The sequence below is a fragment of the Canis lupus genome, chromosome 21 (assembly GCF_048164855.1).
Source record: "Canis lupus baileyi chromosome 21, mCanLup2.hap1, whole genome shotgun sequence".
In the NCBI taxonomy this organism is placed as follows: domain Eukaryota; kingdom Metazoa; phylum Chordata; class Mammalia; order Carnivora; family Canidae; genus Canis; species Canis lupus.
This window is the reverse complement of record NC_132858.1, coordinates 15,864,039-15,877,116: the sequence shown is the minus strand read 5'-3', so window position 1 is coordinate 15,877,116 and position 13,078 is coordinate 15,864,039. Positions and strand designations below refer to the sequence as shown.

General features: G+C 35.5%; 1 protein-coding gene across 1 annotated transcript; it reads left to right on the top strand.

Annotated features, from left to right (window-relative positions):
* The first annotated feature begins 5,028 nt into the window (after positions 1-5,028).
* On the top strand, positions 5,029-5,958 carry LOC140613375 (olfactory receptor 4C46-like). Its single transcript, XM_072791905.1, has one exon. It carries the CDS (start codon positions 5,029-5,031, stop codon positions 5,956-5,958), a length of 930 nt encoding a protein of 309 aa, XP_072648006.1.
* Positions 5,959-13,078: the final 7,120 nt, after the last annotated feature.

Genomic DNA, 13,078 nt, shown 5'->3' with positions numbered 1-13,078 from the left:
TCACTGCAGTAAGATGAGAAAAAGAAGTAAAGACATGCAGATTGGAAAAGAAGAAGCAATTTGTCAAAATAGATTTATGTTAAGATGACCTGATTATGTAGGCAGAAAATGTTAAGTGCCTACAAAAATTCTAATGGACCTAATTAGTTCATTTAGTAAGGTCACAAGATGCAGTGTAAAGATAAAATACCATACATACTTCTATAATTGCAACAATTAGAAATTAAGATTAGAAACAATATTATGTAGAATATTATTTTAGAACATAAAATTTTGAGGAGTGCCTGAGTGGCTCCATTGGTTGAGTGTCCAACTCTTGGTTTTGGCTCAGGTCATGATCTTGTGGTTGTGAGATCTAGCCCTCTGTCAGGCTCCTTGCTCAGCAAAGAGTTGGCCTGAGATTCTCAGTCTCTCCCTATATCCCCTCAACTTGTGCTTTCTCTCTGAAATACTAAAATAAATAAGTAAAATATTTAAAACAAAATTGAGGAATATTTTTTTAATTTTTTTTAGAGAAAGAGAGTAAGTGTGGGTGGAGGGTAGAGGGAACAGGAGAGAGAGAATCTCAAGCTCAAGATCCTGAGATCATGACCCAAGCCAAAATCAAGAGTCAGATACTCAACTCAACAACTGAGTCACCCAGGTTTCCAGGAATAAATTGTAAACTCATTCATGTATATTCAAGAAATATATATGAAAACTAGAAAGCACTGCAGAGAAAAATAAAGTACAAAATTGAAGAAATATACCTTGACATTGGGGTTAAAAGACTCCAATTTTACCATATTATTTCATGTTTTCAATACAATTTAAATAACAATCTCAAGAATATTTTAAAAGAAATCAACAATTCTATCTGAAATGTTTGTAGAAATATACAAATTTATTGAAATCTAGAAGGTAAAATCATTAAAAAAAAAACCCACAACATAGTTTGAATGCTTAATCTACTTAAATTCAAGAATTGCTATAAAGCTCCCATTATCAATGCTCTGTGGTATTGTCATAAGGATAAACCCTCAGACCTCAAAACAAATAAAACACCCAGAAATAAGCCTGAGTATATGAATTTTTAAAAAGATATCAAGTAATTCAATGAGAAAAGTATAGACTTTTCCACAAATTATACCGGATCAATTGGGATATCCATAGAGGGAAAAAAAAAAAAAAAGGAATCTAAAACCACAACCTCACCTCACACCACACTCAAAATTAACTCAAAATGAGTCAGAGGCCAAAATGTTCAAGCTAAATCCACAGAAATTCCAGAAGAATTCTTTTTGAACTTGGAGGTCAACCAATATTTAATATTTGTTAGATATAAAACAATAATCATGAACTATAAGAAAAGATTAAAAATTGCAATTCATCAAAGTTTTAAAATTCAGTGCTTATCAGGTAACACCATTTATAAAAGAAGAGGCAATCCGTGGAGTAGCTGAAAATTTTGTATATATGCGTATCATATATGTGATAAAGACCTGAATTGTATGTAAAGAACATTTATAATTTAGTAACCAGGAAACCAGAACCCTTATTTTTAAATTATGTGAAGGACTCAAACAAAAGTACACAAAAGAAGGTATACAAATGGCCAATAATAAGATTTAAAAAAAATCAACATCATACGTCATCAAAGAAAGCAAATTAAAACCACAATAATGCATCATCACATGGCCCCTAGAATGACTCAAAGGAAATAACTAACAGTACCAAGTGACAAAGATGTGGAACAACTGGGAGTCTTCTTGTGTTTTGATCTCTCTCCACAATTTTAATGTTGCCTAGTACTCTGTACTGACCAAACCATGAATCCCAAAGAAAACTGAGAGCCTTTTAGAATTTCTATTTACTTCCTGCCTCCTGATGAATATGGAAAAATAAAAAAACAGCTTTTGGAGGGAAGAAGTATAAAATGACTACCATTGATTTCATGCCCTCACTGCTTTAGCTCTCAAGCAATCAGTAGCAGGTTCCAGAAAAGTTTTATTATTGCTAAGAAGGCAGAAGTTCTCTCTGTGACATGAGTCAACAGGTAACTACATTAGAGATCCCACACTGGAATCATGCCATTTTTCTATTTACCTTTAGCTTTCTTAAAAACTCAGGTTCACATAGAAAAAGGTGATTCTTACATGCTTGGGTTCAAAGTACATGGAATGCAATTCCCTATTCAAAATTTCATGTTTGTCTAACATGTCTCTTTAGCATGGTTTCTAAGACAAAGTCTTTCCATCAGAGGAGATAATTAATTCCTGGGAGAGAAAGTAGCAGCTATAAGACAAGGTCCTTGAACCTTTATGGAAACCTCTTTAAATATCCATGCAGTGTAAGGTGAAAATGATTTTTGTTGACCACATTTCCAGAGGAAGATTCATTATGGTTAGAATAAGCCATTTGAAGGTGTTTCCTCCACATTTCTTGCTTTTTTGCCTATGGGACCAGAGCCATCTGTAGATGATTTCTCCATAGTGTTTCAAAAGAATCCATTTTAAATTCAAATCCCAAGTGTTCTGTAAAAAGTTTTTGAGGACATAGGCTAGAAGAGAAGCTTCTGACTTATAAAAACACTTTCTTAAAAACTGTTGATTTGATATCAAATTACTTGAAGAATTTCTGAGTGTGTCGTAGCTTTCCTATTGAAAGTTACTATCTAAGAAGAGATCAGTTAGAAGATGGGATTATTTCTGAACACCCCAAAGCATCATTAAGGTCTTCTAAGTCTGTATGGTAAGTTTTCAATATTGCTGATTATCTTGAAGATTGTTACTTCCCCTATATTTTAATCATTGCTTCAGTCCCTTCAAACATAGTAATGCAGTATTCCATCCTCACCTCATTTCTTCAAAAGATACTTGGTAAATATCATCTATCTAAACTGACACATGAAAACATTTGAAAATCATGGAACTGAAACCAATTGTAGGACTCCACTCTTCATCACCAGACAGCATGCTTTTGCAATGAGGTGTGTTTTAATAATCTAGACTCATAATGAGAGTGAAAACAAAATGTAAATATATTTCTCACATAAAAAAGACACAAGTATGAATAATAAATGCCACTGATCCATCATTTCTTTAGTCTAAGCATGAAAGGTTAATTCTTTCTGATAACAAAAGCTATGGCTAATTGAGTCCCTATGGCTTATTTATTCATTGATTTTTTTAAAAAGATTTTATTTATTTATTCATGAAAGACACAGTGAGAGTCAGAGACATTGACAGGGGACAGTGAAGCTCCTTTCAGGGACTCTGATGCATGACTCGATCCCAAGACCCCAGGATCACTCCCTGAGCTGAAGGCAGACACTCAGCCACTGAGCCCACCAGGCATCCCTGCCTTCTTGAAAAGTAAAATTAAAATGATTCTTCCTAAACATCTTGCACAGTTAAATTATCGAATAATTAACACTCAAAATGTCAATCATTCGTATATCTTAGGTGCATACACAGTTAAAAAGGTGATGAAAGTCCTCTGTGTGTACAACATGGTGGTGATATATTCAAATATGTTTCCTTAATCAATTTGCATCAAAAGCTTTGAAGTGGATATTATTAATCTTGCTTTACAGATGAGGAAACAAGGATGAAATGTGCTAGAAATGCACTCCAGATAAAAGAAGATGCAGGTGGAAAAATGAGAATTCTAACCTTGTCTTCTTGATTTTCAGACCAAATAGTTAACAACAGTGGAAACCTTTTTTAACATTTTACAGATGGTTTTCTTTGGAGATGGAATGTAGTAGGGAGAACTGGGTCTGAGAGAGAGAGAAGTCAAGGTAAAAAGACCTTTCAATGAGTACAGTACCACATTTTATTTGATAATTGACACTTCAAACATGTCAGTGTATGTGTATGTGTGTGTCTGCTAATGTAATTGTGTTATACACATTTGCCTCTACAGGAGTAATAAGACCATTATAACTATTACAGTCATATAAAGGTTACTAGTTCAACATTGCAAGTTATAGCAATAAAGAATTCGGAGGAAAATTTTTAAGTATAATTAGAACGAATCTTGGCTCTGACATTAATTAGCATCTTGATCTTGGCAGGGTAACAATAGTGGGAATTATCTTACAGGTTTGTGGTGGGGATTAAATCAGCAAATGTGTACAGAAACACTCAAGGCCACTAAATATTCAATTTTAATAAATACTGTTGCTGTTATTATTACCACCAACATAAGTCTCTAAGACTGATCCACAATTCAAAATGGATAATATAATACCAGATACACAGGATGTTTTCAGTATTAAATGGGATCCTTTACAGAGTACTTGCTACTATACCATGAGCATAACAATCAATTGTGTTCTATGTTGCAATTATATATTTAGCAACTATAATGTTATGGTATTTAAACAATAAGCATTATAACTTATTTTTATAGTAGCTTTTGTATACTTTCTTTACATACCCACCTCCAATGCCCTATTACTCCTATGTCAACTATTATAAATAATCTCCTAACTGGAGTTTCTATCTCTGGCTTCCATCCCCTTACTGAACTTCACCCTACTTCACCCAAGACACATGAAGATCTTCATTAAAATTATAGCTCTATTCCTCTTCCTCAAATTTATCTTCACTTTTCTACCTATCTTCTCAATGTCTCACCATGGTGCCCCATTTCCTAACGACAAAGGGAAAATATGTTAACCTTGCATCCTTAGCCTTTACATCATAACCTACCTCCCTTTATCTACTTCCCTGTCACTTGTGTACACTACACTACTTCATGTTAGGCTTAGTCACCTCAGATGATGAAGTATACACTGAAGATCTCCAGCCTGTGTATTTCCTTATGTCTATACTCAACAGAAATTTCACCCAGGAGATAATTTAAGTAATCTTCAAGGACAAAGAACTTATGTTCTATCTCAAAAAAACTTATGGAGAATAAACAACTCAGTAGAATCTAGGCTGTTATTATTTACTAGATGAAGAAGCTTAATAAATTCAAGTTTGCAATAACAAAAGGGATTTCTTTTTCAGGTGATGTAATTAAGTATAATATGAAATAATGGGGAATAGAAACAATGTGACAGAGTTTGTTCTACTGGGGCTCACAGAGAATCCAAAGATGCAGAAAATCGTTTTTGTTGTGTTTTTGATCATCTACATCATCTCTGTGGTAGGAAATGTGCTCACCGTGGCAGCTATCACCACCAGCCCATTATTGGGGTCCCCCATGTACTTTTTCCTGGCCTATCTTTCCTTCATTGATGCCTGCTATTCTTCTGTCAATAACCCTAAACTGATTGTAGATTCACTCCGTGAAAAGAAGACCACCACATTCAATGCATGTATAACCCAAATCTTTGGGGAACATTTTTTTGGAGGTGCTGATGTCATCCTGCTTACTGTGATGGCCTATGACCGCTATGTGGCCATCTGCAAGCCACTGCACTACATGACCATCATGAATCGGCAGGTGTGTGGCTTGCTCATGGCAGTGGTGTGGGTGGGAGGCTTTCTTCATGCAGCCATACAGATCCTCTTTATCATCCCTCTACCCTTCTGTGGCCCTAACGTCATAGATCACTTTATGTGTGATCTGAATCCTATGCTCAATCTTGCCTGCACTGATACCCACACTCTTGGGTTCTTTGTTGCTGCCAACAGTGGTTTCATCTGTGCCTTAAACTTCCTCCTCCTCATGGTCTCCTATGTGGTCATTCTGCGCTCCCTAAGGAACCACAGCTTGGAGGCGAAGCGCAAAGCCCTCTCCACCTGTGTCTCCCACATCACAGTGGTCGTCCTATTCTTTGTGCCCTGCATATTTGTGTACATGAGACCCGCAGCTACTTTACCTATTGATAAAGCAGTTGCAGTTTTCTACACTATGATAACACCCATGTTAAATCCCTTAATCTATGCCTTGAGAAATGATCAGATGCAAAAAGCCATTAGGAAATTGTGCAGTAGAAAAGTTATTTCAGATGAGAAATAAATATGCCTGAAGTTCAACATTGATTCAATGGAAAGAAAAAGATCAAAAGGACATTGGCATTTGCCAGTAGATTATCTCAGCAAGGAATACTTACAAGTAAAAAAAACAAAAACAAAACAAAGCAAAAAACTAAACTGCTATGAATAATAGATCCTGCACTGAGTGGAGCAGAAAAATGTGCAAGAAAGAGTAAACCCAACTACAGACTATGCTACAAACCTTATACATATTTTAACCATCTATAAATTCTAATGTTTTATTAATAATTCTGCTCATTTTTATAAACCGGGCTTGATGAATACAAGTTGCTTAATAAATCATGGTAAAAAATAAATATGGGGTCATAGAAACAAAGAGTTTTTTGACCTATGAGGGATAATTAAGATTACCCCAAGTTTCCAAATTTCCCTTTAGATGTCAAGTCATTTTGTATTGCTCATATCACCCATCTTATGCTGCTAAACTATCAGATAGAATGAGGGTCCAAATAAATCAACATCTAATTATTTGAGAAGAATTCCTATTTATTAAATAGAGTCACACTCTACAGAGTACTTAACTACTTATTAAAAATTTTTTGATAAGACAGTGTGTCTGATGTGCAATAAATATTGAATGAGTAAATAGTGGTATAAAGGAAGATGAATAAAGGCAAGAAATTGTAGAGCAAAGAAATAGTACTGGACACAAGGGACTTTTTTCCTACTCTTATCTGATTAAGACTTTTGAGAATTCTAGGTAGATCTCCTCGAGAAACCACAATTTGTTTTAACTTCTGCTTAAACTGTGTAATGAGAAAGAAATTGAAATGGAGATTCTCAGTGAAGGAGCAAACAGCTTACCTTGATATTCACCATGCTCTCAACAAGATTTCCTCATCTTATGAATGTGAGCTGTTCATGTCATTGTACTCTGTTAATTAGTTTACTTGTAACATTTCATTATGAAAAGCTGTGTTTAAAAATATGTGTGTGGTTCCATCTACATGCAAAACAACTTGAGAATAAATATATTCCATTTATTTATATTTGATAATGTATCCCTCTCTCATTCATCAATAGAAGTTTCTTAAGTCCAAAGAATATATCAAAGACATTGATGGTTGCTGGGCCTTCAATGATGAATTGAGAGGAACCTGGTCTTGCCTTCACAGAGCTTAGAACCCACAGAGAAAGACCCAGAGAGGAGCAGAAAGGGACAACATCCTGTTAATAAATGGTAAGGTAGTGGCAGCACAGGGTGCTAGGAAAGCATGTTTGGGGGACACACAGCAAAGATCGGGAGTCAGGAAGATTTCCTAGATGAAAAGACATCAAAAATGGATGAAGGGGAATCATCAGAGTGAAAAGGCCTATGTTAGGCTGAGAGTATTTTTGGGAAAAGATGTATAACAAACGCCAGGGGGTGAAAAAGTGTATGCAGAAAACCTAATTAATTCAATATGGTTATAGCTATTCACTCAATAACTAATTATTGAACAACTCCTGTGTATTGGGTTCTAAGCTGGACACTGAGTTTGTAAAAGTCTGCGTAGTAAAATACGAAAATGGAAAATTAGTGACAGGGAAGATCAAGAAGAGTCTCGTGATTGTGTTTAAGCTGAATGCTAAGGACCATGGAGAGAACATTGAAAAGTTCTTCCCCATCCTTTCATGGCCTATACCTTATTTCTTTTTGCACTGAAATGTACCCCACTGTCTGATGTTGCACTTTATCTATCCTAACCTATTGAAGGACATCTTGGCTGCTTCCAACTGTTTTGACAATTATCAATAAAGCTGCTGTTAAACATCCATGAGCAGGTTTTTATATGGGTATAAGTTTTCATCTCCTTTGGGTCAATGCCAAGGAGTGAGATTGCTGGATTATACAGTAAGGACATGTTTAGTTTTGTGAGAAACTGAAAAAACATGTTCCCAAATGGCCAACCATTTTGCTTTCCCACCAGCAATAAATAAGAGTTCCTGTTGCTTCACATCCTCACCAGCATTTGTTGGTGACAGTGTCCCATATTTTGTCCATCCTAACAGGTGTATCATGGTAAAACATCATTTGAGTCATTTGCTTATCCAAAATGTGCATATTGATTAATAAAAAAGGTTCATGAACTTGAAGCAAATTGGTCAAAACCTCACAATTGAAATGTGACAGGTTCAGAATCTCTGCTGTGTTTGACCTAATATACACATATTTAGTCCCATCATCATATTAAGGTCAACTTATGTTGAATTCTACATACAGTACTGTTCTTCATAAAGTTAGATTTATTCCGAGGGCAATGGGTCATTACATACAGTTTCTGAAGAGTGAGCAATGGAATCAGAATTGTCTATTAAATTGTTTCTTTATTTCTTCAGGTCCAAAGACTCACATTTTACAGATAGACTCCTTATAGTTCAGTTTAAAATGTGAATGCCAGATTCCTGGGTGGGAAGGAGTAACATAGCAGACACATGCTCACACATGATAAGCTAGCAATTATGGAAAACAGAATCATCTCTGATAAGTCTGGAGACCTACTAAGGGAAGAAGAACTTGAGGGAATGATATTAAAAATAGGGCATAACACAGCTGAGGTGAATGACAAGAACCACCTTGACCTGATAATTGTCATTTCTGGGTACAGGATGAAACTCAGGATCCATGTTTTATGAGAGCTTTGGTCAGAGAGCTAGGGAATCTCAAGGACACATCTGTTTTTCTCTCATTTGTGAAATAGTGAAGCCACATAATATAACAGGAGAGAAATAGACTTCTAAAAACAATACAGTGTTCAATTTTATTCTTTTCTTCATGTAACATAGTGTTTTAGAGGTTTATCACATTGCATTATCAGTAGTTCATTCCTTTTAGTAAGAATAGTATTCCACTGTACGGCTCTCCCACATTTTGTATACTTATTCACTAGCTGATGGACGTTTCAATTGTGTCCAGGTAATGGCCATAGTGAATGAAGCTGATGTGACTACTCATGTACAAGCTTTAGTGAGGACATATATTACCATTTATCTCAGATTGATACCTGAGCATGGAATTGCTGAGTTATATGTTAAATGTATGTTAGCATTTTAAAAAATTGCCAAACTGTTTCCAAAAGTGGTGGTGCTCTATTACATGTCCACCAGCAATGTATGAGAGTTCCCATGTCCCCATAACCTCACCAAAAGTTGGCATTGTCAGTCTTTTTAAATTTAGCATATACTTGTTCAAAATATTCTCTTATGACTCATACTTTCTGTAGAATCTGTGGAAATGGTATTCTATTCATTTTGGATACAATCTTTATCAGTTTGTTTTTTGGTTGCACATCTTACTGAATTGGCTAGGTCTTTCAGTAAAATATTGAATAATGTTAATTAGAACTGGTGATACTAAGTGTCACTTCTTCCAGATTCCAAAGCAATGACTTTTGGTATACCACAATTCAATATGTTATTGGTCCTAAAAATTTATAGGTAATAATTTATGCATTGTTACAACTATGGTCTTTTTTTTTTTCAAAATTTTATTTAACTTTCAGTTAGCATACAGCAAAATATTAGAGTTAGGTGCGGAATTGTTTTTCTTTATTTTATTTAATTTGTTTGTTTCAAATGTTTATTTAAATTCCAGGTAGTTAATATGCAGTATAATGTTAGTTTCTTTTTTTTTTTTAGTTTTTTTAATTTTTTTAAATTTTTATTTATTTATGATAGTCACAGAGAGAGAAATAGAGAGAGGCAGAGACATAGGCAGAGGGAGAAGCAGGCTCCATGCACAGGGAGCCCGATGTGGGATTCGATCTCGGGTCTCCAGGATCGCGCCCTGGGCCAAAGGCAGGCGCCAAACTGCTGCGCCACTCAGGGATCCCATATAATGTTAGTTTCTGGTGTAGAATTTAATGATCCAATACTGACATATAACACCTAGTGCATTGGCTAGGATAAAGTGTAGTTATAATTAGGTGGTAACAAATCAACTCTTGATGTAATAATGTATTTTTTGTCTTAACACAAGCTAGGAATTTACCTCTAAGTGTTGGTATACATTTTTGATAAATACTATTTGTTATAATTTTAAAATTATTCTCTACTTTCCAATATGATTTATTTCCATTACCTTTTACCTTTAAAAAGCTCTTTAAGTAACATATACTTGAGCTTAAAAGTTACATTTTTATTACTGTTTTGTACTTTAACTGCATTGTCATTAGATAAGTTGCTCTACAGATAATTTGACATTTGTCAAGAATAGTTTTGTGGGGGGAGGGGCAAGATGACAGACGAGTAGGGTCCCCAAGTCATTTCTCCCCACCAACTTACCTAGATAACTTTCAAATCATCCTGAAAACCTCTGAATTAGGTCTGAAATTTAAAGAGAGAACAGCTGGAATGCTACAGTGAGAAGAGTTTGTGCTTCTATCAAGTACAACTTGTTTTTGGCCACTCTGCACTGAGCGAATATACTAGAAGGAAAAACTCACCTCAAAAAAGACTCAGAAACAGTCCTCTTTCCCACAAAGTTACAAAATTTGGATTACAATTCAATGTCAGAAAGCCAATTCAGAAGCACAATTATAAAGCTACTGGTGGCTCTAGAAAAAAAGCATAAAGGATTCAAGAGACTTCATAACTGCAGAATTTATATCTAATGAGGCCAAAATTAAAAAATCAATTAAATGAGATGCAATCCAAACTGGAGTTCTTAACGACTTGTGTTAATGAGGTAGAAGAATGAGTAAGTGACATAGAAGACAAGTTTATGGCAAGGAGGGAAGCTGAGGAAAAAAGAGAAACCAATTAAAAGATCATGAGGATAGGTTAAGGGAAATAAATGACAGCCTCAGAAGGAAAAATCTACGTTTAATTGGAGTTCCTGAGGGTGCTGAAAGGAACAGAAGTCCAGAATATTTATTTGAATAAATCACAGCTGAGAACGTCCCAAACTTGGGAGGGGAAACAGGCATTCAGATCCAGGAGACAGAGAGATACCTCCCTAAAATCAATTAAAACTACTCGACACCTCGACATTTAATAGTGAAACTTGCAAATTCCAAGGATAAAGAGAAGATCCTTAAAGCAGCAAGAGACAAGAAATCCCTGACTTTTATGGGGAGGAGTATTAGGGTAACAGCAGACCTCTCCACAGAGAACTGGCAGGCCAGAAAGGGATGCCAGGATATATTCAGGGTCCTAAATGAGAAGAACATGCAGCCAAGAATACTTTATCCAGCAAGGCTGTCATCAGAATAGAAGGAGAGATAAAGAGCTTCCAAGATAGGCAGAAACTGAAAGAATATGTGACCACAAAACTGGCTCTACAAGAAATATTAAGGGGGACTCTGTAAAAGAAAGAGGAAGTCCAAGGAAGCAATCCACAAAAACAGGGACTGAATAGGTATTATGATGACACTAAATTCATATATTTCAATAGTAACTCTGAATGTGAACTCTGAATTCATATATTTCAATAGTAACTCTGAACGGGCTTAATGATCCCATCAAAAAGTGCAGGCTTGCCTACTGGATAAAAAAGCAAGACCCATCTATCTGCTGTCTACAAGAGACTCATTTTAGACATAAGGACACCTACAGCCTGAAAATAAAATGTTGGAGAATCATTTACCATTCAAATGGTCCTCAAAAAGTAGGGGTAGCCATCCTTATATCAGATAAATTAAAGTTTATCTCAAAGACTGTAGTGAGAGATGAAGAGAGAGACTATATCATACTTAAAGGATTTATCCAACAAGAGGACCTAACAATCATCAATATTTATTCCCTGAATGTGGGAGCTGCCAAATATATCAATCAATTAATAACCAAAGTTAAGACATACTCAGATAATAATACACTTATACTTGGTGACTTGAATGTAGCACTTTCTATAATCGACAGATCTGCTAAGCACAACATCTCCAAAGCAACAAGAGCTTTAAATGATACACTGGACCAGATGGATTTCACAGATATTTATAGAACTTTACATCCAAACTCAACTGAATACACATTCTTCTCGAGTGCACATGTAACTTTCTCCAGAATAGACCACATACTGGGTCACAAATCAGATCTTAATTGATACCAAAAGATTGGGATCATCCCCTGTATATTAACAGGCCATAATGCTTTGAAAATAGAACTAAATCACAAGAAGAAGTTTGGAAGGATTTCAAACACGTAGAGGTTAAGGACCATCCTGCTAAAAGATGAAAGGGTCAACCAGAAAATTAGGGAAGAATTTAAAAGATTCATGGAAACTAATGAGAATGAAGATACAACCATTCAAAATCTTTGGGATGCAGCAAAAGCAGTCCTGAGGGGGAAATACATCGCAATAAAGCATACATCCAAAAACTGGAAAGGACTCAAGTAAAAAAGTTAACCTTGCACCTACAGGAGCTGGAGAAAAAATGGCAAATAGATTCTACACCCAGCAGAAGAAGAGAGTTAATAAAGACTCGAGCAGAACTCAATGAAATAGAGACAGAAGAACTGTGGAACAGATTAACAAAACCAGGAGTTGATTATTTGAAAGAATTGATAAGATAGATAAACAATTAGCCAGCCTTATTATAAAGAAGAGAGAAAAGACTCAAATTAATAAAATCATGAATGAGAAAGGAGAGATCACCACCAATACCAAGGAAATAAAAACGATCTTAAAAACTTATTATGAGCAGCTTTACGCCAATAAATTAGGCAATCTAGAAGAAATGGACGCATTTCTGGAAAACCACAAACTACCAAAACTGGAACAGGAAGAAATAGAAAACCTGAAAAGGGTGATAACCAGGGAGGAAATGGAAGCAGTCATCAAAAACCTCACAAGACACAAAAGTCCAGGGCCAGATGGCTTCCCTGGGGAATTCTATCAAACGTTTAAAGAAGAAACAATACCTATTCTACTAAAGCTGTTCCAAAAGATACAAAGACATGGAGTACTTCCAAACTCGTTCTATGAGGCCAACATCACCTTAATTCCAAAACCAGACAAAGACTCCACCAAAAAGGAGAATTATAGAGCAATATCCCTGATGAACACAGATGTAAAAATTCTTGACAGGATACAAGCCAATAGGATCCAAAAATACATTACGAAGATTATTCTCCATGACCAAGTGGGATTTATCCCTGGGATG

Coding starts and splice junctions, on each gene's coding strand:
- LOC140613375 (XM_072791905.1), top strand. CDS start 5,029: ATGGGGAATAGAAACAATGTGACAGAGTTTGTTCTACTGGGGCTCACA.